General features: G+C 37.2%; 1 protein-coding gene across 1 annotated transcript in view; it reads left to right on the top strand.

The window, feature by feature from the left end:
* Positions 1–19,301, top strand: part of LOC149848972 (chaperone protein dnaJ 16-like) — a 73,479-nt gene extending 54,178 nt beyond the window's left edge. Inside the window, exons 10-11 of the mRNA XM_090013012.1 lie at positions 18,540–18,593; positions 18,716–19,301. Coding sequence (XP_089869138.1) covers positions 18,540–18,593; positions 18,716–18,940 — 279 coding nt within the window. The 3' untranslated portion in view covers positions 18,941–19,301. The remainder of the gene's footprint in view (positions 1–18,539; positions 18,594–18,715) is intronic.
* The last annotated feature ends 1,643 nt before the right edge of the window (positions 19,302–20,944 follow it).

Genomic DNA, 20,944 nt, shown 5'->3' with positions numbered 1-20,944 from the left:
TTGAAGAAAAAAGGTATGACTGAGTGTAAACCATTGCTAACTCCTTGTCCAATTCATCATAAACTTATCATGTTTGATGGTGAGCCATACCAGAATCCTGTTGAATTCAGAAGCATTGTTGTTAGTTTACAATATTTGACTTTCACTAGACCAGATGTTGTTTATGTTGTGAATCAAGTATCACAATTCATGCATGAGCCTAAAAATGTCCATATGCAAGCTGCAAAGCGAATTCTGAGATATATCGTAAAGGAACCCTGGGTGATGGTTTAAAATACCGAAAACGTGAGGATAAAGGTATGTTAGTTGTTAAGGCCTTTTTTGATGCTGATTGGGAAAGAGATCCAGACGAGCGCATGTTGGTTTCTGGTTATTGTATATACATTAATGGTAATCTTGTTTCTTGGTCCAATTAGAAACAAAAGGTTATGGCAAGATCTAGCACAGAGGCAGAATATAGATTCATGGCAGCAGCTGCGTCAGAATTGGGTTGGATTAGATATTTGCTGAATGATGTGGGATAAAGGATTCCCAAGTTCACTATATTTTGCGACAATCAGAGTGCAATAAAGATATCTTTAAATCATGTCTATTATGGTCGCACAAAACATATTGAGGTTGATCAATATTTCATCAGAAGCAAAATTGAGGATGGAGAACTAGAAGCAAAGTTCGTTAACACTGAGTTTTAGATTGCAGATCTATTTACAAAACGGCTGTCAAAGCGCAGGTTTTGGTTACTCAAATCGAAGTTGTCCATGGTGATAGACTTGCACAACTTGAGGGAGGCTGTTGGAACGTGATGATTCTTGACCAGATCTGGTCCGATATTTGTATTTTCCTTTTTATGTGTGTTGGACCGTATTACCTTTTTCCACTGTCTTGTATGTTTTATTTGTTTCAGGGTATTATTGTCCTAATGTAAAATTGGCTGTACTATAAGTATTTGTAACCAATGAAACCCACATTAAGAAAAGAGATTCAACGTGGGAAAGCTGCAACCCTAATTCTTCTTCTCTCTTCTTTTCTTGGTTAACGTGTTCGAGGCTCAACCCAGGTCTGATTTCTAATACTATTTACTATTTTCATGTGTTAAAGTTGACTCCAACATAATGTTTTCAGTCATCATTTTTAAACCATGCTCATCTTCATGAATGGTCAACAGTCGATTTTTCACTATTGTGAAGGTTGAATCTTATGTACTGGAGGTGATTAAACATTTAAACCTACTGCCTTGATAAATATATCATGCTTAACACCTTTGTATGGTTAGATCCAACATTTAGTGGCTAAGTCCATGCGAAGAATTATGATATCATGGTTTAGAACCTCACTGTATTTCTGGCACACACACATACATATATAGGTTAATTGGAAACACCGGAAGTCTTCTTTAAACTTGTTGCTAAATCCATCCTATAATTAGCTTTTGTCCTTCTTCCCGGTGGGTTTCGATCATTTTGAGGATAAAGAGATACTTTAAAAAATTATGCTGGGTGTTAAAAACCCAGGTTAATCTAAAGGAAGTTTGTTCTGATCAATGGAAAAGGTTCAGTTGCATCTTGACATTTATGGAAGATTATGTGAGAATGTGTGTTTCAACTTATTGTCAACAAAGAAGGAGAAGATGCGTTGAGCAAGGGGCGGCAGCAGCTGAAAAATAATCCCCTACACACCGTCGTGCCCTATATTTCATATTATATATGTTGCAATTTGGATCGGGTCTTGACAGACCCAATAATAACAGTAATATAAAAGACGTTACATAAATGTTGCATAAGGTCATCGGGTCCAGGGGTACAGATCCAGACCCATGAACAAACAACGTCCAAACCTATGTCACAGGGATTCGGCTAGCAGGGTGCTGCACCCGCGTCGAGTTAGCAGGGTGCTGCACCCGCGTCGATGCGACTCGGGTGCGGCACCGGGTGTGGTCAACCCGACCCTGGGTGCGTTGACCGCACTCAGGGTCATTTTTGTTCATTTTTTTTTTGGATTTTCGCGCCGGGGGGAGCCCTCGGACCCCCTTCCTGCAAGGGCAAAAACAATGAATCAAGCTCCACAACTCATCACTTTCATCTTTGAGGACAACCATATAAAATAAAAAATGGTAAAAAGTAAGTTGGGCCTAAATGTCATGGACCTTAATAGCTACCATACATTCATACATATAGACTATATATATATATATATATATATATATATATATATATATATATATATATATATATATATATATATCTATGTCACACGGACTCGGCTAAGGAGGTGCCGCACCCGAGTCGACACGCCCCGACACGGGTGCGGACTCGGGTGCGGCTTCGGACTCGGTCAACGCCGAGTCGGACTCGGTCAACGAGTCCAGGCCGAGTCCGTCCACATTTTGGACTCGGTCAACTTTGACCGAGTCCAAAAATGTCCCTAAAAAACCAATTTTTTATTTAAAAATATATATATAAAAAGAGGTACAGTGCTACAGTCACAACACAGAGTGCACAGTGCACAGTCTGTGACTGTGTGACTGTGCACAGTCACAGTCTGTGATTGTGCACAGTCACAGTCTGTGATTGTGCACAGTCACAGTCTGTGACTGTGCACAGACACACAGACTGTGACGTGGCATTTTAAAAATAAAATAAAATTATATATATATATATATATATATATATATATATATATATATATATATATATATATATATATATATATATATATATATATATATATATATATATATATATATATATATATATATATATTTGCCGAGTCCCCGTGTCCAAAAATTTTAAAATTGTGCCGCACCCGTGTCGCACCCGCACCCGCACCTGCACCCATGTGACATATATATATATATATATATATATATTTTACATTTTTGCCCCTGCCGCACCCCCGCACCCGGGTTTTTTGGAAGTGCCGAATCCCTGCACCCGCACCCGCACCCGCGCCCGCACCCATGTGACATAGGTCCAAACTCAATATCCTCCCTCAAGTTGTGCATGGTCTTGCACCATGAACAACTTGTTCTTTAAGAACCAAAACCGTATGCTCGTAAGCCCCTTAGTGAACAAATCAGCCACCTGATCAGTCGTCGAAATGTAAGCTGGTTCCACTTCTCTATCTTCTACCTTTTACCGGATGAAGTGCTGATCAATTTCTATATGCTTTGTGCGACTATGGTGAATAGGATTGAAGGCAATCTGTATGACACTCTGATCATCGCATAAAAGGGTAGTGGGCAAAATATTTTCTCCTATTTCAGTCAAGAGATGCCTCAACCATGTAACCTCTGCTGTAGCTGCTGCCATGGATCAGTACTCAGCCTCAGTTTTTGATACGCTATTAAGTTTTCATTAATGAAAACACAGTACCCAAAAACCGACTGTCTATCATCTGGATCTCCAACCCAATCAGCGTTTGTATATATAACAAGTTGATGTCTCTCACCCTTAGATTTAGACTGATGATAGACTAGGCCATCTCCAAGAGTTTCTTTTAAATATCGAAGAATTCTCTTAACTGCATTCATATGTCCTGTGCATGGGTCATGCATGAATTGTGAGACTTGATTCACTGCATACACAATGTCTGGTCTAGTGAAGGTGAGATATTGAAGCATACCCACAAGACTTCGATATTGCCTAGGATCTCCATATGTCTCTCTATCCTGTGAACTAAGCTTGTGATTAAATATGCAGAGTAGACAACGGTTTGCAGTCTTTCATACCTGCCTTATCCAATAGGTCTAATATATATTTGTGCTGAGTTAACAAAAGATATCCGTCATGCTGATCAACCTCAACCACCAAGAAATAACGCAAAACACCCAAATCTTTCATCTTAAACTGCCGAATCAACAAGTCTTTTGTAGCTTCTATATGTTCAGTAGAGTTTCCAGTAATAATAATATCATCCACGTATATGAGAAGTAAAGTGTTCACCTGATGATTTTGGAAAATGAACAATGAATGATCGAGATGAGACCTAAGGAACTCGTGCCGTTGAATTTCGAGTGAGAAGCTATCAAACCACGAACAAGAAGCCTGCTTTAACCCATAGATGACTCTTCGGAGTTTATAAACATGTGTACAGGGACTGTGTTCTGCATAACCAGGAGGCTGCTCCATATACACTTTTTCTTTCAGGGTGCCATGGAAAAAAGCATTTTTAACATCAAGCTGACTGAGAGTCCATCCATACTGAACCGATAAAAACAAGATTAATTAAATGATTCCCATCTTTACCACAGGGCTAAAAGTCTCCTCATAGTCTTGCCCATATTCTTGAGTAAACCCCTTTGCTACTAGTCTCACCTTGTAGCGCTCAATGGATCCATCAGGTTTGTATTTTATTTTATAAACCCATTTAGACCCTACAACATTTTTGTCTGAGGGTCTAGAGGCAATCTCCCAAGTCCCACACTCATGTAAAGCCTCCATCTCCTCATTCATAGCCTCAACCCACTTGATTGACATAGAAGCTTGTACAAAACTAATGGGTTCATCCTATTTTTCAACCTGAGAAATAAACAATTGTAATTCTGTGGAAAAGTTGTCATAACTTTCCCATCTCTCAATGGGATAACGAATCCTATTAGACTTCCTGGGCTGCACATCAAGACACTGAGCATTATTCTTATTTCGTCGCACGTAGACAACCCCTTGATACTTTGTGATATCTGGGACATGTATTGCAATGTTATGTGCATCTGATGACTCTTCCCTTTTCATCTGTGCATTTGGCCCATTCGGTTCAACAGGTAATGAATGATGTGGTGAAGAGCCATGTCTCTATCTGATCAAATAGCTCAGCCTCAAGCCATGGTTGATAGCTCTCAACATCTTTGTTGTGCCCATTTACCTTCACTAAATCCTTGGTATTGGTCTCACCAAATACAATGTTCCGTGATATTCTGATTCGATTAGTGGTAGGATCATATCAACGATATCCTCTGTACTGATAAGCATAACCAACAAACTTGCACATGTACGCTTTGTCTTAGAACTTGTTACGTTGAGAACTATCAATATGAACATAACATACACAGCCAAACACTTACAATTCATTATTGTTAGGGTGAACACCAAAGAGTGTAGAATAAGGAGATTGATTATTTAGCAACTTCATTGGCAACCGATTTATAATGTGAACAACAGAATGAAAGGCTTCAATTCATAAACTTAAGGAGATGTGAGTATCATGTAACATGCTTAATGTACTTTCCATAATGTGTCGGTGTTTTCTTTCCGCCACATTATTTTGTTGTGGTGTATAAAGACAAGAAATTCGATGGCTTATTCCGTTATCTTGGAGAAATTCAGTAAATTCGTTTGATAAATACTCTTCCCCACCGTCACATTGGAAATGTTGAATTTTAGACGAGAACTGATTAGAGACTAGAGCATGAAATGAACAAAAGAGCTTAAATACCTCAGATTTATGCTTCATAAAGTAAATCCAAGTGTATCTGAAATAACTATCGATAAACGTAACATAATAGCGACTACTTGATAAGGAGGGTTGTGGGGTAGGTCCCCAGACATCAGAATAAACAATCTCAAAAGGCACATAAGGTCGTTGATTTATTGAATTGAAAGGAAGAACATGGCTCTTACATAATTGACAACTGGAACAAAGTGACAAATCATACTCAACACTCAAACTAGATCGTGGAACAAGTCCACCAGACGCAAGTTTCTCAACGGATGAGCGATTACAATGACCCAAACGATGATGCCAGATTCTTGGCTTAGTACACTGAGATAAACAAAAACAATTTTCGGATGACAATGCCTGGACAACTTGTGATTTTGGCGAAACATCACGAACAGATGAAGACTCCTTGATGACATACATATTCCCCTGCCGTTCTCCTTCAACGAGCGTCTTCTTCGTGAGAAGATCCTTGATACATACAAAAGGAGTAAATTCGACAGAAGAATTAGTATCATCAACAAGTTTAGAAACAGAAACAATATTTTTAACGATGTTGGGAGAATGATAAACACCAAACAATTGTAAAGAAGTAGGAAGTTGAAGAGAGACATTTCCAGTATGAGAGATGGGATGAAGAGCACCATCTCCGGTTTTAATGTAACGCCCCAAAATTTTAACCCAAATTTGTAGAGGATTTTTTTTTATATAACAGCGGAAACAACCATTTCATTGGATTAAGCATTCAGGCGCATTATAGGAGTGATCAAGCAACAACATTTATTTTATTTTAAATAAATAATAACATCAGAGTTTCCAAATAACATGAATAATAATAAATTGAAATTTAATCTGAGATTATCCCGGGAACACAATAAATAAACATCTCGATCGAAGTCTCATCCCGCAGCCATTCATGATGTTCTATTCTTCACCTGAAAAATGGTAAATTGATTGGAATTAGACTACAACTGTCTAAGTAATTACTATGATTTTTGCAGAGGTACTGTGTAACAAGTATGCAATGTGTATGATTAAATATAGGCAGTAAAGCATGATATTAAACATGACATAAGAAATAAGTAACATGAATTTAACTTATTGCATATCAGATAAGTAAACACTAGTTTAAATACTTAACCACATGTTCAACTTTCTAATTACAAGTAAACAGGTACAAGTATAACACACATTGTTTTGTACAATCTCACAATTATAAGTCTCTAACTACCATATGTGAACAATAGCAAGTTCAAATCAAACTCAGAGATATAGAGAATTTATTTTATGTTAATCTAAATAACCATATGCCAAAAGTGACCATTAACAAGTTAAAGTGCAAACCTGACGATCCCTTATTCCACTGATGGACCTAAGATGTTTTTATTTAATGTTTTTCTTGAATTATCCCGCGGGTACACGTGGGCCAAGGCAACCATTTCAGAAAAGAACATTCAGGGGTTTATTATGCATTGGTGTTTTATTAACCCGAACATTCTAACTGAAACTGTAAATCCTAAGGGAGCGACCAGTGACCGAGAGAACCTCCCAAAGGCCCAAACCAAAACAAGATGCATCCCTAACTTCTGCAGAAGAACAAAAAGCTACCACCTAGAATACATTGGTAGTCTGGGTCCCCCAACTCCGAGGACTAGGAACCAACGAGTCATTTTCGCTCGAAACAAGAAACACGTCCCCAGAGTTTTGTACCACTTACCCTCTCCAAGGTAAGCCCGAATCTGAGTGGTTTGATCTTTTCACTTATTTAAATTTCCTTAAGTACATGGGCGTTTCTCCAAAATTTACTACCATAGTAGTATATACCCGCCCTTTGTGATCTTACAAGGGTATACAAGCCAAATTTTTTGTCTATTTGATTGCACTGACCCACTCAGAGTGCTCCGGTACCTTTAAACCAGTCAAGCACGGATGCCCCAATACCTTTAAACCAATCAGGCTCAAAAAAATTAAATTTAAGTTTTTCACCAATTTTATTGACATTGAGTGTAAGCTCATCAACTCAAGGTACCTCAAGTACCTGCATCAGGTACCCAACTCATATTGCCCATTAGGCATGATTTCCCAAACTCACCCTCTGAGTGTTTCGGTGCCTTTAAACCAGTCTAGCACGGATGCCTCAGTACCTTTAAACCAGTCAGGCTCGATTACCAAATCATCATTTATCATCATTATATATATATATATATATATATATTTTCAATAGCAAATTGCTACAACATACCATTAGGTTTTGACTTGTGACGCCCCAACACATGGTGACGTGCACTAACAACTCTTGCCAAATAAACAAAGACCTGTTTGTTTCCATTAGAGAGTATGCAGTGTAATCTCAAAGATTTGGTAATACAACTATATGCTTTTCTCCAAACACATTCACATTTGAACATTCCATAAGATATGCAACTTTGTTGGCATTTGATAATTTCAGGGATTTTCAAAGACAAACAACAAGAGTTCATATAAGCAACATCTTTCTTGAATGATTAACTGTTTGTAGCTAGAGCAAAAATGAATTAGAACCTACTAGGTATAGACATTTCAAGTTATAGAAATCAACAACCACAAAATTCATTTTCAATACATTTATGACAAAATTCCTAATATTATCGATACACTTTCAACATATAAACATTATTCCACAAATTCAAATTTTTCACAAAATTGTTTATATATTATCAAAAAATATCTGAAACCCAAATATTAATATTGCCCCTATACCAACATAGCACCAACAATAAGGTTCTACCAAATTGACAATTTTATTCCGAATCTCCTATTATTCCTTTCATTGTCTTTACCTATTTATCTATGCATAGTACTACTGCCCTGAACATTTAGAAGATGTAACAAGAATCGAAATCCCCCATGAAACTTGACAACTAAAGTTTCAATTTTTGCCAAACAATAACATGGTCGACAGAGATACCAGATATTAAAGTTATAAAAAAAAAGAATGATAGCAAGTCTAATTCACAATATTGAATCTAAAGAACTTGAATCGTGAATAGAATTTGATGAGTACAACACCCAATCATATGCATAATAGTTAAAACAGGGTACCAGATCATACTCAGGGGCTTATATGCATATTTTCTGAAAACATGCAGGTAACTATGCAGGTCGTAGGCAAAGGAAATCAATTCACCCCCCCAAAAAAAAACTCTCATTCACGACATTAGATAAATAGAACACAACAAAACCGACAGTGCAGGGATTTTCTCCTTTGTTTTTTTTTTCTTGGTTTAACAGTGAGACATTTCATACTTGAAACAAGCTACATAAGCAATAAGCATAGTGAACCCTACTATTAGAAATCTAAAACCCCCAAATCGAAGATTTGGGTTCGGCAAACCTAAATCACACTTTTCTTGATTTGGGGCTCACGGCAAGCCCACTGCATGCTTGGAAATTTAGGTATCCACTAAAATCACCGTGAAAAGCCACATTACATGTTTGCAACGCAATACACTCACAAAAACACAGTAAAACCCTACCTCGGCGACGCGAAATCCCCAACTTTGTTCAATTGTTTCCCTCTAGCCGCTGTGAAGCTAAGCCCTCCTCACGCCCACTCCGCGAACACGAACGAGAGAGATGGAAAACCGAGGTAACCCTTGCCGCCGTGCTCGTGTGAGTCGTGTGTCTTTTCACCGGCTGGTGCAAGAAGGAAAGGAAAACGAGAGGGAGAGGAAGAAGAAGAGAGAACGAAAAAGGGAGAGAGGGTATTAACAAGAGGAAGGGGATGGGAGGTCTTATTGGTGAGAGTGAGGGTCGGTGAGAGAGAGAATCAGGGAGGAGATCGTCGGGGAGTGGGGGTCGGATACCCCAATTCTCCAACGGTTGCGTGAAAACCCTCTCTCATTTAATTCAAAAGCAAACCCTTTTTAGGGTTTGCATAATTCTCTCTTTTAAACTTACATTTTTTTTATTGTGCTTTCATTTTAATGCACGTGTATTTGCGACTTTGGATCGACTGCGACCCGCGACCCATTTAAACTTTGGGTCCAACTTAAAACCATCGGGATCTAAGGATCCAAATCTTTTGATTTGGACTGCGCCCTAATGGATGCTATGGGTCCAGAACCTAATACATTTATGGATCCTATTAAGCAAATTCCGGATCCGCACAAGGATCCAAAACATTATAAAATTTTCGGTACGATTTCGAATATGGTTTCCAAGGTGCAATCTCTATTAAAATTTCAAAATATCCAGTATCCAAGATCCAATTAGAATTTTAATTAGACCCTTACCATATTTAAATCTCTGAAGTCCAGGATCCAAATGAAGTAGTGTGGATCCAAACGTCGCATAGGCTACTACGAATCCTAATTAAGTGTTATAGGTCCAAAATAAAAATTTTCTCATTAATATTTAATTTAAACTTCGTGGATCCACTGAATTCATCCTTGATCCAGTACAAACTTGATCATGATATTGAGGACCCAAAACCAGAGACCGATCCATTTTACCAAAATCTATTATTAAATATTCAATTTAAGGTTCGTGATCCGATATCTAAGATCCGAATGGAATATTAGAGTTTTGAACAAGATATTAGGGATCCAACATTGAAGATCCAAATAGGATATCCGAGATCCAATTATGAATAAACAATTAAAACAATAAAAATAACCTCGTACCAGCTTAACGCCCTAAATTTTAGGTTTACTTATCTGATAAAATTCACGGGTATTACATTTAATACTAAATTTTCCATGATAAGAAATGAGTCTCGAAATCTTATCGATATCACCTGTCACATGTGCAGCAGCCCCAGAGTCAATGTACAAGTCCCGTGTTCACTTTGTTTGAAGCTCAACCTTGAAAGAGCAGAAATCAAAAGGTTTTTCACATTATCCCTCTCATCATCCTTAGATTCTTCTCTTGTCTTTCCAAAGCTCCAACGCCATTATTCTTGCCTTTGTTTTGTGGATTATACCAACAATTCGCTTTAATGTGCCTCTTTTTGTTACATTGATAATATGTTGCTACATTTCGGAAGTTTTGGTTCCCTAAGAAGGTGTTAGTCGGCATATTGGGTGTGGGCAGTAATCCACGACCTCCTTGACCATTTCTTACATGTCCTCGTCCTCCTTTAAAATTACCATGTTCCCTTCCTAGAACCATTCCTGTGACTAACACATCCTGATTGTTGTAATTCATAGTCATCTCCTCACCTCTAATGGTAACTTCATATTGTAGTAGCTTTGCACGAAGATCTTCAAAATTGGGCAATGAAGGGAGACATAGGAGGGAAGTGACTAGCATGTGATAGTCTGACCCAAGACCATTCAGTACTTGTAGTACTTGTTGAACTTTGTCCTTATCAGGGATCTCACAACCTACCATTGCCAGTTGATCTGTGATAGTCTTGGTTTTGTTCATGTACTCTGTGACTGATAAATTTTCTTTCTTCAAAATTTGAAACTCTCTTTAAATGCAAAATCCTGGCCTCTGAGATCTGTGAATAAGTCTGTGCCAATATCTGCCACAACTCCATAGCCGAACATTCATCTGGAATGGCCACTAATACCTCTTGAGAAAGGGTAGAGGTAATGTATGCCACAACCGCCTGATCTTTGCTCCTCCATGTAGTGAATTCTGGATTACGAACCAATTTGTTGGAAACCTCCCCTGTATCATCTCTCTCCTCTTGCAAGATAAACTCTGGTGGTGCATGGACAGATCCATCAAGATTGTTAAAATACATGTAATATATATATATATATATATATATATATATATATATATATATATATATATTCAATCATACCCGATAAGGGTATTTCTGTAATTCTATCCAATAGGGACATTGTAGTCTTTTTTCATTTTTTGTTTTTCTTTTCTTATTTTCCTTTTTCTTTCTTTTATTTTTCTATTTTCTTTTTCCTAAAAATGCATTTAATGCATTCACATTGGGGGTCCCAACTAAGAGTCGTTGGGCCCCCAACGATACCTTGTTGGGCCTCCCAATGTGGTCTCTCTCTCTTACTTTTCTCCCTCTCTCTCATTCCTTGCCTATAAATAAGTGGGGTATCCCCCTTTGTAAAGTATTGGCTTCTTGAAGCTCTCTCTTGCATTTATAAGAATTTATGTTTGCAAGTCATTGTTGGCTTTTGTGTATGTCCTTTTTGGACTTGTTCTTTCCTTTCTATATGTGAATGTCCATTGTAAGACATTGTTTTTATTTCCGCATATTTCATTATATGGTATCAGAGCCAAGTGTATGCTCTTGATTCTTGATATAGCTAGTTGACTAGTTATATTTTTCATTTTGTATTTCTCTTTCTTGGTTTGTCTTCTTGAGTTTAAAATGAAAGGAGAACAAAAATTGATCTCTCCTTCAAACTTAATGGTTCCAACTACGTGATGTGGGCCGCTGCCATGGAAAATAACCTCAAGGGTAAAAAGCTTTGGGGATACGTCATGGGCACTATTCCGGAACCGCAATTCCAACTCACCAAGATGGATGGTGATCAAGAAAAAGCTCTTGAAGGAAATGCCCGCATGAAGGCCATTGAAGACCACCAATTTAAAGTAGAAGATTGGGAAAACAAGCATGTAAAAATTCTTGCTTGGTTCATGAACAACGTGGAGCTTAAAATTTGCGCCAACATTACTAAATTTTGGATGGCAAATGAAGCATGGTTCTTTATGAAAGGTAGGTATACTCAAAAAGACCTTGCTCGTCAATTCTTTCCCCAAGAAAAAATCCGGACCATTAAGCAAGGGGAAATGGGTGCAAGAGATTACTTTAGCACCCTTGGACCCTTATGGGATGAGCTATCTCTACTAGAAGCAAAGTGGGTTGCTAGTGAAGATGTGGAACTAAAAAAAGAACAAATGAAAAAAAAAACATTTTTTCCAATTTCTACATGGGCTTAGGCCCGAATATGAACAAGTTAGATCTTCCCTACTTCTTAGATCTAAGCCTCTTCCTTTGGAAGATGCAATAGCCGAAATATGCCAAGAAGAAACTCGTCTTGACATGATTAAGGGAGGAGATGAAGTTTTGGCCGTGTCGAAACCCGACAATCATGTGAAAGCCTATAAGCCTCCACACTTTGGGAGGCAAAATAACTATAATGACAACTATAGAAAAGCCATTTGCCATCATTGCCAAGAACCGGGTCATATAAGACCTAATTGCCCTAAGCTAAATGAAGCACCAAAAAGTAAGGTTGCTTCCGTTGAAGAAATTACTCAAAAGGAGGACACTATCAAAGGAAAGGAGTCCTCTCTTGCTGAACTATCAGAAACACTTCAAATTCTACTCAAATCGTCATCAACTTCGGGTGCCGCCATTGCTTCTTCTTCTCCTCCAGGTATGTTTTATTGGATTCTTGATTTTGGAGCTTCCTTTCATATGATCCCTCTTTAAAATAGGCTTTCCGATTTGTGTAATAACTCTAAAAACTCTTATGTTTCAACCGCCGATGGTACATCTTTACAAGTAAAAAGTTTTGGAATTTTAAATTTTTCCAAAGATTTCTTTGTGCCAAACGTAAGAGTGGTACCTTAACTTAATTTAAATCTCCTTTCTGTTTCTCAAATATGTGATCATGGATGTGAAATCTCCTTCTCAACTAAGGATTGCTCTATACAGGATCTCTGGTCCAGGAAGCAGATTGGGCAAGGCCATAGGAGGGGAGATCTCTATTACATGAGCAACTTGAAACTTCCCACTAACTCTTTTTGTAATCATGTTCAAGATAAAAATATTGAAACTTGGCACCAAAGACTTAGACATCCAAGTTTCTCAAAAATGTACTCCTTTTCTTTGGGAAAGAAATTTTGTAATGAGAAACATTTTGTTTGCAAGAATTGTATTTTTGGAAACATGAAATCCACTCCTTTTCCAAATAGAACTTTTGTGTTCAAAAGACCTTTTGAGTTAGTCCATTCGGACGTTTGGGGCCCTTCTCCGGTCATATCGAAGGGCGAATACTCCTATTATGTTACTTTCATTGATGACTACACTAGATATGTGTGAATCTATTTTCTTAATTTAAAATCGGAAGTCTTTGACTTCTTCAACAAATTTTATATGATAGTCAAAAAATAATTTTCAAGTAATATCTATACTCTTAGATCCGATTCGGGTGGAGAGTATCTATCAAATGAATTTTAAAATTATTTGGAAACAAATGGAATTTGTCATCAAAGATTATGTGCTAGGACTCCCCAACAAAATGGTCTAGCCGAAAGAAAGCATAGACACATTTTGGAAACCACTAGGACACTTCTTATTTTCAAAAAAATTCTAATTTTTTTTTGGGCCGAAGCCGCTTTAACTTCAACTTACTTGATAAATAGAATGATATCTTCATCCTTACAAAATACATCTCCATATGAAAAATTATTTGAAAGAACACCCGATTTCAATAGATTAAGAATTTTTGGGTGTAAATGTTTTGTCCTTACACATAAAAGAGATAAATTATCTCCTAAATCTATTGAATGTGTTTTCTTAGTATATGGAGAAAATCAAAAGGGTTTTAGATGCTTCGACCTTAAAAACAACAAACTATATGTGTCTAAAGATGTAACCTTTTTAGAAAATGAAAATGGTTTTGAGAAAACTAAAGATATTGATGAAAGCGAATATGCTTTCTTATTTGATCTTCTCTCTCAAAAGATATGACTCCTCAAGAAGAGGAAATCTCTAATGATTTGTTGAATGATCTAGAGGATATTCCTCTTAACAATATTGCAAATGAAAGTGATAGACCCATCCAAACCTATGTTAGGCGTGGTCAACAAGTTCCCATGAGTGCCTTAGAAAAATACTCTCAAGGGTCCAATATAGAAGAAACCTCTTTAAGGAGATCCAGCCGAATCTCCAATCCTCCTAATAGGTTTGTTTCTTATGAGTCTCTAACACCAAAGTATAGAGCGTGTTTAATTGCGTTACACTCTTTTCATGAACCTTCACATTATAATGAAGCCAAAAACATTCCCGAGTGGGTTGAAGCCATAAACTTAGAACTTAGTGCCCTTGAAAAGGCAAAAACTTGAGAAATAACCTCTTTACCCACTGGAAAGAGCTCTATTGGATGTAGATGGGTCTTCAAAATTAAAACTAAAAGTGATGGGTCATTAGAACACTATAAAGCCCGATTGGTAGCGAAATGATACGCTCAAGAATACGGTATATACTATGAAGAAACCTTCGCTCCCGTAGCTAGGATGACTAGTGTTAGGACTCTTATTACGGTTGCGTCAGTTGAAAAATGACCTATTTATCAATTAGATGTTAAGAATGCATTCCTAAATGGTGAATTAAATGAAGAGGTTTACATGGATCCCCCACCAGGAGTATGTATTGGTGAAAATAAAATTCTCAAGCTTAAAAGGGCATTATATGGGTTAAAGCAAGCTCCAAAGGCTTAGCATGATAGATTTAACAATGTAATGACAAGTTTGAATTTTCGCTCATGCTATACTGACACTGTCTTGTTTGTGAAAAATGTAGGGTCTTCAGTTGTTATTCTACTACTTTATGTTGATGATATGATTATCACTGGAAGTGATGAGCAAAGAATCAATGATATTAAGAAAGTTTTAAAAGAAAATTTTGACATGTCTGACCTTGGTTTCTTAAGATATTTTTTAGGAATTGAAGTAGCGTACTCTCCCCGAGGGTACATTCTCTCTCAGATGAAACTTGCTGCTGACATTTGTTCTAAGTCTGGCATCTCCGATGATAAGGAGACAGAAACCCCTGAAGTTATCAATCAAAGTTAAGGTTGAAAGATGGAACACTCTTCGAGGATCCTACTCCCTACCGCCAACTTGTTGGGTCTCTGACCTACTTATCCATCACTCGAGCAGGCATAGCTCATGCAGTTCACTCAGTCAGTCAGTTTTAGTATACACCTACAACTGTGCACATGAGTGCAGTCTTAAGAATAGTCAGATCAGATACATCAAAAACACCATAACTAAGGGAGTTTTTCTTTCCTCTTCGTCATCACTTGATTTAATTGCTATACTGATGCTGATTGGAGGGGGAATCTCAATGATAGTCTCAACTACCGGTTTTTGTGTTTTCTTAGGTGACTATGATTTCTTGGAGATGCAAGAAGCAGCACAAAGTATCATTGTCCTCAAAAGAAGCGGAGTATCGTGCAATCGCCACTACAACCATGGAGCTTGTGTGGCTTAGAAGTCTTCTCAGTGATATGGGCATTGTTATCTCTACTCCTTCGAAGATATGTTGTGACAACAAAAGCGCAATCTATATTGCAAGCAATCACACCTTCCTTGAGCGTACTAAACACATCGAGATGGACTGCCATTACGTTTGTGATGAATACCTAAGAGGAACCATAGCACTGCCTTACGTTACATTCGAGTACCAGTTGACGGACTTCTTCGCTAAAGCCCTTGGTGCTTCTCGTTTTATGTTCCTTCTCAACAAGCTTTTGGTTATATCCCCGTAAAGCTTGAGGGAGGGTGTTAAAATACATGTAATCAATATATATATATATATATATATATATATATATATATATATATATATATATATATATTCAATCATACCCGATAAGGGTATTTCTGTAATTCTGTCTAATAGAGACATTGTAGTCTTTTTTTATTTGTTTTTCTTTTCTTATTTTCCTTTTTCTTTCTTTTATTTTTCTGTTTTTTTCCTAAAAATGCATTTAATGCATTGACATTGGGGGTCCCAACTAAGAGTCGTTGAACTGTGACTGTTGGAAGCCCAACGACACCTTGTTGGGCCACCTAATGTGGTCTCTCTCTCTTACTTTTCTCCCTCTCTCTCATTTCTTCTTGCCTATAAATGAGTGGGGTATCCCCCTTTAAAGTATTGGCTTCTTGAAGCCCTCTCTTGCATTTATAAGAATTTATTTTTACAAGTTATTGTGGGCTTTCGTGTGTCATTTTTGGACTTGTTCTTTGCTTTCTATATGTGAATGTCCATTGTAGGACATTGTTTTTATTTCCGCATATTTCATTACAAAGATATCCATAGAAATCCAAACTCTTAATAAAACACAATATTTGCCTCTTCCAAGTTAAGTAATTCGAGTTGGTGAGTTTCTCGAAAATAAGTTGGCCAAGGAAGCTCACTGGGAGAGAAGCCATGAAGAGAATAAGAATAAATGATGTTGAAGAGAAGAACAAGAAATAGATCAACAAGTCAGTCCAACAAGTTAGAAAAATAATCGAAACAATCGGCCCAACAATCTGAGTTCACACTTTTTTTTTTAGGTCTCACTCAATGCTTCTCTAATACCTTTAGTGGACTGCACGATCTGTACTGGTCAGAGTCTGATAAGACTTTTTGCAGACTCCAAAGATATAAAGTCAAGTCTGACGAAAATTGGGTATGCAGATTTGAAACCCAATAAAGTCTGTAAGATGAGTATTCTGACGTGAATAGTCAGATCTGATGCTAATGCAAGACAGGAACTCGTGCAAGGCAGAAACAGATCTGGAGGAACAGATCTGATGGATAAAAAATGAATTTGACGTCGACGATAAGAAGAGAAACAGATCTGATGCACTAATCAGATCTGGAATCAACGAGAAAGATGGGTAAAACACAATGAAGTTTGACGTCGAGAATAAGAAGAGGAACAGATCTGGAATGAAAACCAGATTTGAAATCCAAAGATTAAATCAAAATAAAATTAGAAGTTTTATTTTGAAAACCAAAGATTGAATCGAAATAACAAAATCAGAAGTTTGATTTTGAAATTAAAGATCGATGGTTTTGAAAGAAACAGATGGAGGAAACAGAGAGAAAAGATAAGACAGAAAGATAAAGAAAGTAGAAGACCGATTTTTTTTTTACTAACCTGGAACAGGAGACGAATCTCTCGAGACACTTTCTAGAATCTGTTTCACGCCCTTGAACTGAAGTCCGATGCAATCCCGCTCTGATACCATGTGAGAATGTGTGTTTCAACTTATTGTCAACAAAGAAGAAGGAGAAGATGCATTGAGCAAGGGGCGGCTGCTGCTGAAAAATAATCCTCTACACACCGTCGTGCCCTATATTTCATATTATATATGTTACAATTTGGATCAGGTCTGTCGGACCCGGATCGGGTCTGACAGACTCAATAATGACAGTAATACAAAAGACGTTACATAAATGTTGCATAAGGTCATCGGGTCCAGGGGTACAGATCCAAACCCATGAACAAACAATGTACAGACTCAATAGATTAGGCATATTTTTTCTTATTTTCCAATGGTTATGTGCTTGTTTGACCATTGCACAAAATCAAGTGGAAATTCTGTTGCATTTTAACATTATGGAAAATTAGGTGCACTTTTCCTTAATTCCCAATAGTTACGTGGAAAAAACCAAATTAATTTGAAATATCTACAAACATAAATCTTATTATAACTTACCAATGCATAGCGATGTAAAAGAAAAAAACCTGTCGTTATTGCTATTTTCTTATCAAGTTCATTCATATCATTCATCATACTTTTCTGCTATATTATTTTAGAATTATCATCAGATTATTAAAAATAAAATTGTAACTCTGATCACCTGAAAATTACCTCGATTTTTTACTTGTGAGTTTCCAAACCTGTGTGAAATAGTTCACAAGTAGCACCTCTGAATGCTGGAATCTTGGTGCAAGAAGGGACAAACTTTCAGTATATGACAAGATAGAGAAAACTCAAGCTCCTTGGGAAGTTAGGGTTTTCTTCCACGTTATTTTCTGTCTCTGCTTGGGAAAATGCCACACTTCTCTCTGTTTCATCTCTAGAGATTGTGAAAGTAATCCCTAACCAGATAAATGTGACGCTGTAGTAGATTTTTGGGAATTTACACCTGTATTACAACCCTAATTTTATGAAGGCACCAATTTCATCCTCGCTGCTTTTTCCAAATGCAAATGAGAATGCAAGTTTAGGTTAAAATTTCTTCTAGATTACTGAAAATTTTTGATCTTTCTATTAGTTACATAACTTACATTAAACCCTTAAATTGTTCCATTTTCAGTCACTATGTTAGACCATCTTGCTTTTCTTCTCCTTGCGTTTCTTTAGAACCTTGTGAAGTTTGAAACAATTTTATTCATCTCTTTTAGGTCTTAGCTCAGTTCACAGAGATGACAGGTAGATATGCACAAGAAATGAAGGATGTGAGTGCCTTCTATCTTTCTTTATGCTGGAAAATTGCCATTAGGGTGATCATTATCCATTAGTTGATAAATATGATGATGTATATGCAATCTTTGACTTGTGATCTGGGTTGACTTTTTAGATAGATGCACTTCTCAAACAACGAGATACGATTCATGCCTCGTACTCATCCATATCACCTCCTAAATACGCTTCGAGTGCTAGCAAGAGCAGGGCCTCACGCAAGGAATTTAAAGGGGAAGAAGGTTGCCACTCGAGGCAGACAAAATCATCAACAAGAGAAAGATCAAGGAGAAAGAAGTGGTTCAATATCCACATAAAAGTGGACAAGAGGAAACCATGTTGAGTGGTGTTGGTCCTTTTGGATTGCCAGCACGTAATCTGTTCTCTGCCCTACCCTGTTGAAGATGAAGAGGCTGCTTAATTTCTCTGCAGTATATTGTTAATTTTCGAGGGAGTGCTTCAAGCATCAGTCTCATTTGGTGTATATTCAGTCATTTGTACGTGTTTTAGTTATAATTATTCAGTCCGAGCTGCTGCAGCAAACGAGGCAATGTTGGCTGCTAATGATACATCCTTGTTGGATCCTGGATGAATGGATCAAGGGGGCATGTGACAGAATATCCTTGTTGGAAAGGGTTCTAATTGTATGTACGTGTTATCAGAAATTTTGAGCAGCAATTCAATCCCTTCATGTGTTTGATGCCTTATTTTCAAGATAACCAAAATTTTCCTTTTCTCGCATGCACCTTTGGGGTGATGTTAGTGCTGGGATATCATGGGCATGGTTGATCTCTGGATTGGAAAAAGGAAGTATCTTTGAAAGGCAAAGAATATATATATATATATATATATATATATATATATATATATATATATATATATATATATATATACACACACGGTTTCCCAACTGTCCTGAACCTGAATTCCTGGGTATGGACATGCAAAATACTGTCCCAAACCTGAACCCAACCTGAACAATATGCAGACGGGGTATGGGTCATAATTTTTGCCGGGTACCTGACCCTACCCGAGTATTTTATATGTATTTTTTAATAAAAAAAATTCTGAAATTATGCGGGTCTGGGTTTGGGATTCCATCTTCTTGACCTGAGAAAACCCAAACCTGATAATTAATTATATGGGTGTGTCTGGGCTGACTCTGACCTGGCTCAGACACCACCCGTTGACAGCCCTACAGACCCTAACCTGATTACAAAATAAAATGTACAAAATCAGGCTTCACAATTTTGAAGGAAACCAATCAGATGGTTTATCCCTCAACAACGATCTTTTCCCGACTCCTACCTTTGGTTAATGTAAATAAAACATGAATACTATCTTTAAGAGTCCCAACATATCGGACGGAGTCTTTCAAACTTCCTCAAAATCTCAATTACATTATCTTCAATCAGAGCCGTCTTCCTCTGCCTCCATTGCCTGCGCAAAGGTTCTCGTGGATTCAATAACAATGTGGCTTTGGCTACAATTTTTAATAACTTCCCACCACACCCATTCTCTTATAAGACTTTGAACTTCTCTTATGAACCAGCTTAATACGAAGAAACCAGCCTGCCAATCTCTAAGCATGTAACCAATTCTCCACTGGCGTTTTTTTCAAAGTTGTAAGCTGTCGGACTTGAATTCCAAACCTATTGCTTGCGACACTTATATATATATATATATATATATATATATATATATATATATATATATATATATATATATATATATAGAGAGAGAGAGAGAGAGAGAGAGAGAGAGAGAGAGAGAGAGAGAGAGAGACTATATGAGTCGAGCCCAGCACAGATATTTTCCGTGGCTTAGCTTGTCGAGCTCATTAGGTCCTTGACCAACAGATCTTAAAACAAATCATGTTTGTCTCCTTGTCCCAACATGTAACACCCTCAAAGGATGAAACTAACGACCAGTGAGAAAATGGTATATTTTCATATGAAAAGCTCATATTCTTACCCCCATGAAGAAAAGTTGTGAAATGCTTGACCGAAGGAATCATTTTTCAGAAAATGGTTGTACTGTCCTTGTAAAATAGGGCAATTTTGAAAATGACTCACAATTTGCCAAAATCCTCCTCATATCCAAAATTCTGATTCTTGACTTTTTTTTATGACATTTTTACCCTTTGTGAACCTCCTGGCATTCACATAAATATGTTGCAAATCTTCTGATATGTGTGAACATTACAAGGTTAACAACATATTTGTGCAAACCTTAGGAGTTTCGCATGTGAACATCAAGTGGTTCACAACATATTTGTGTGAATGTCAAGAAGTTTGCAACATATTTGTGTGAATGTTAGGATGTTCGCATGCGAACGTCAAGAGGT

The sequence above is a fragment of the Nuphar pumila genome, chromosome 1 (assembly GCF_984573655.1).
Source record: "Nuphar pumila chromosome 1, dmNupPumi1.hap1.1, whole genome shotgun sequence".
NCBI classification, from domain to species: domain Eukaryota; kingdom Viridiplantae; phylum Streptophyta; class Magnoliopsida; order Nymphaeales; family Nymphaeaceae; genus Nuphar; species Nuphar pumila.
The sequence above is the reverse complement of the archived record's forward strand: the minus strand, read 5'-3'. Positions and strand labels throughout refer to the sequence as shown.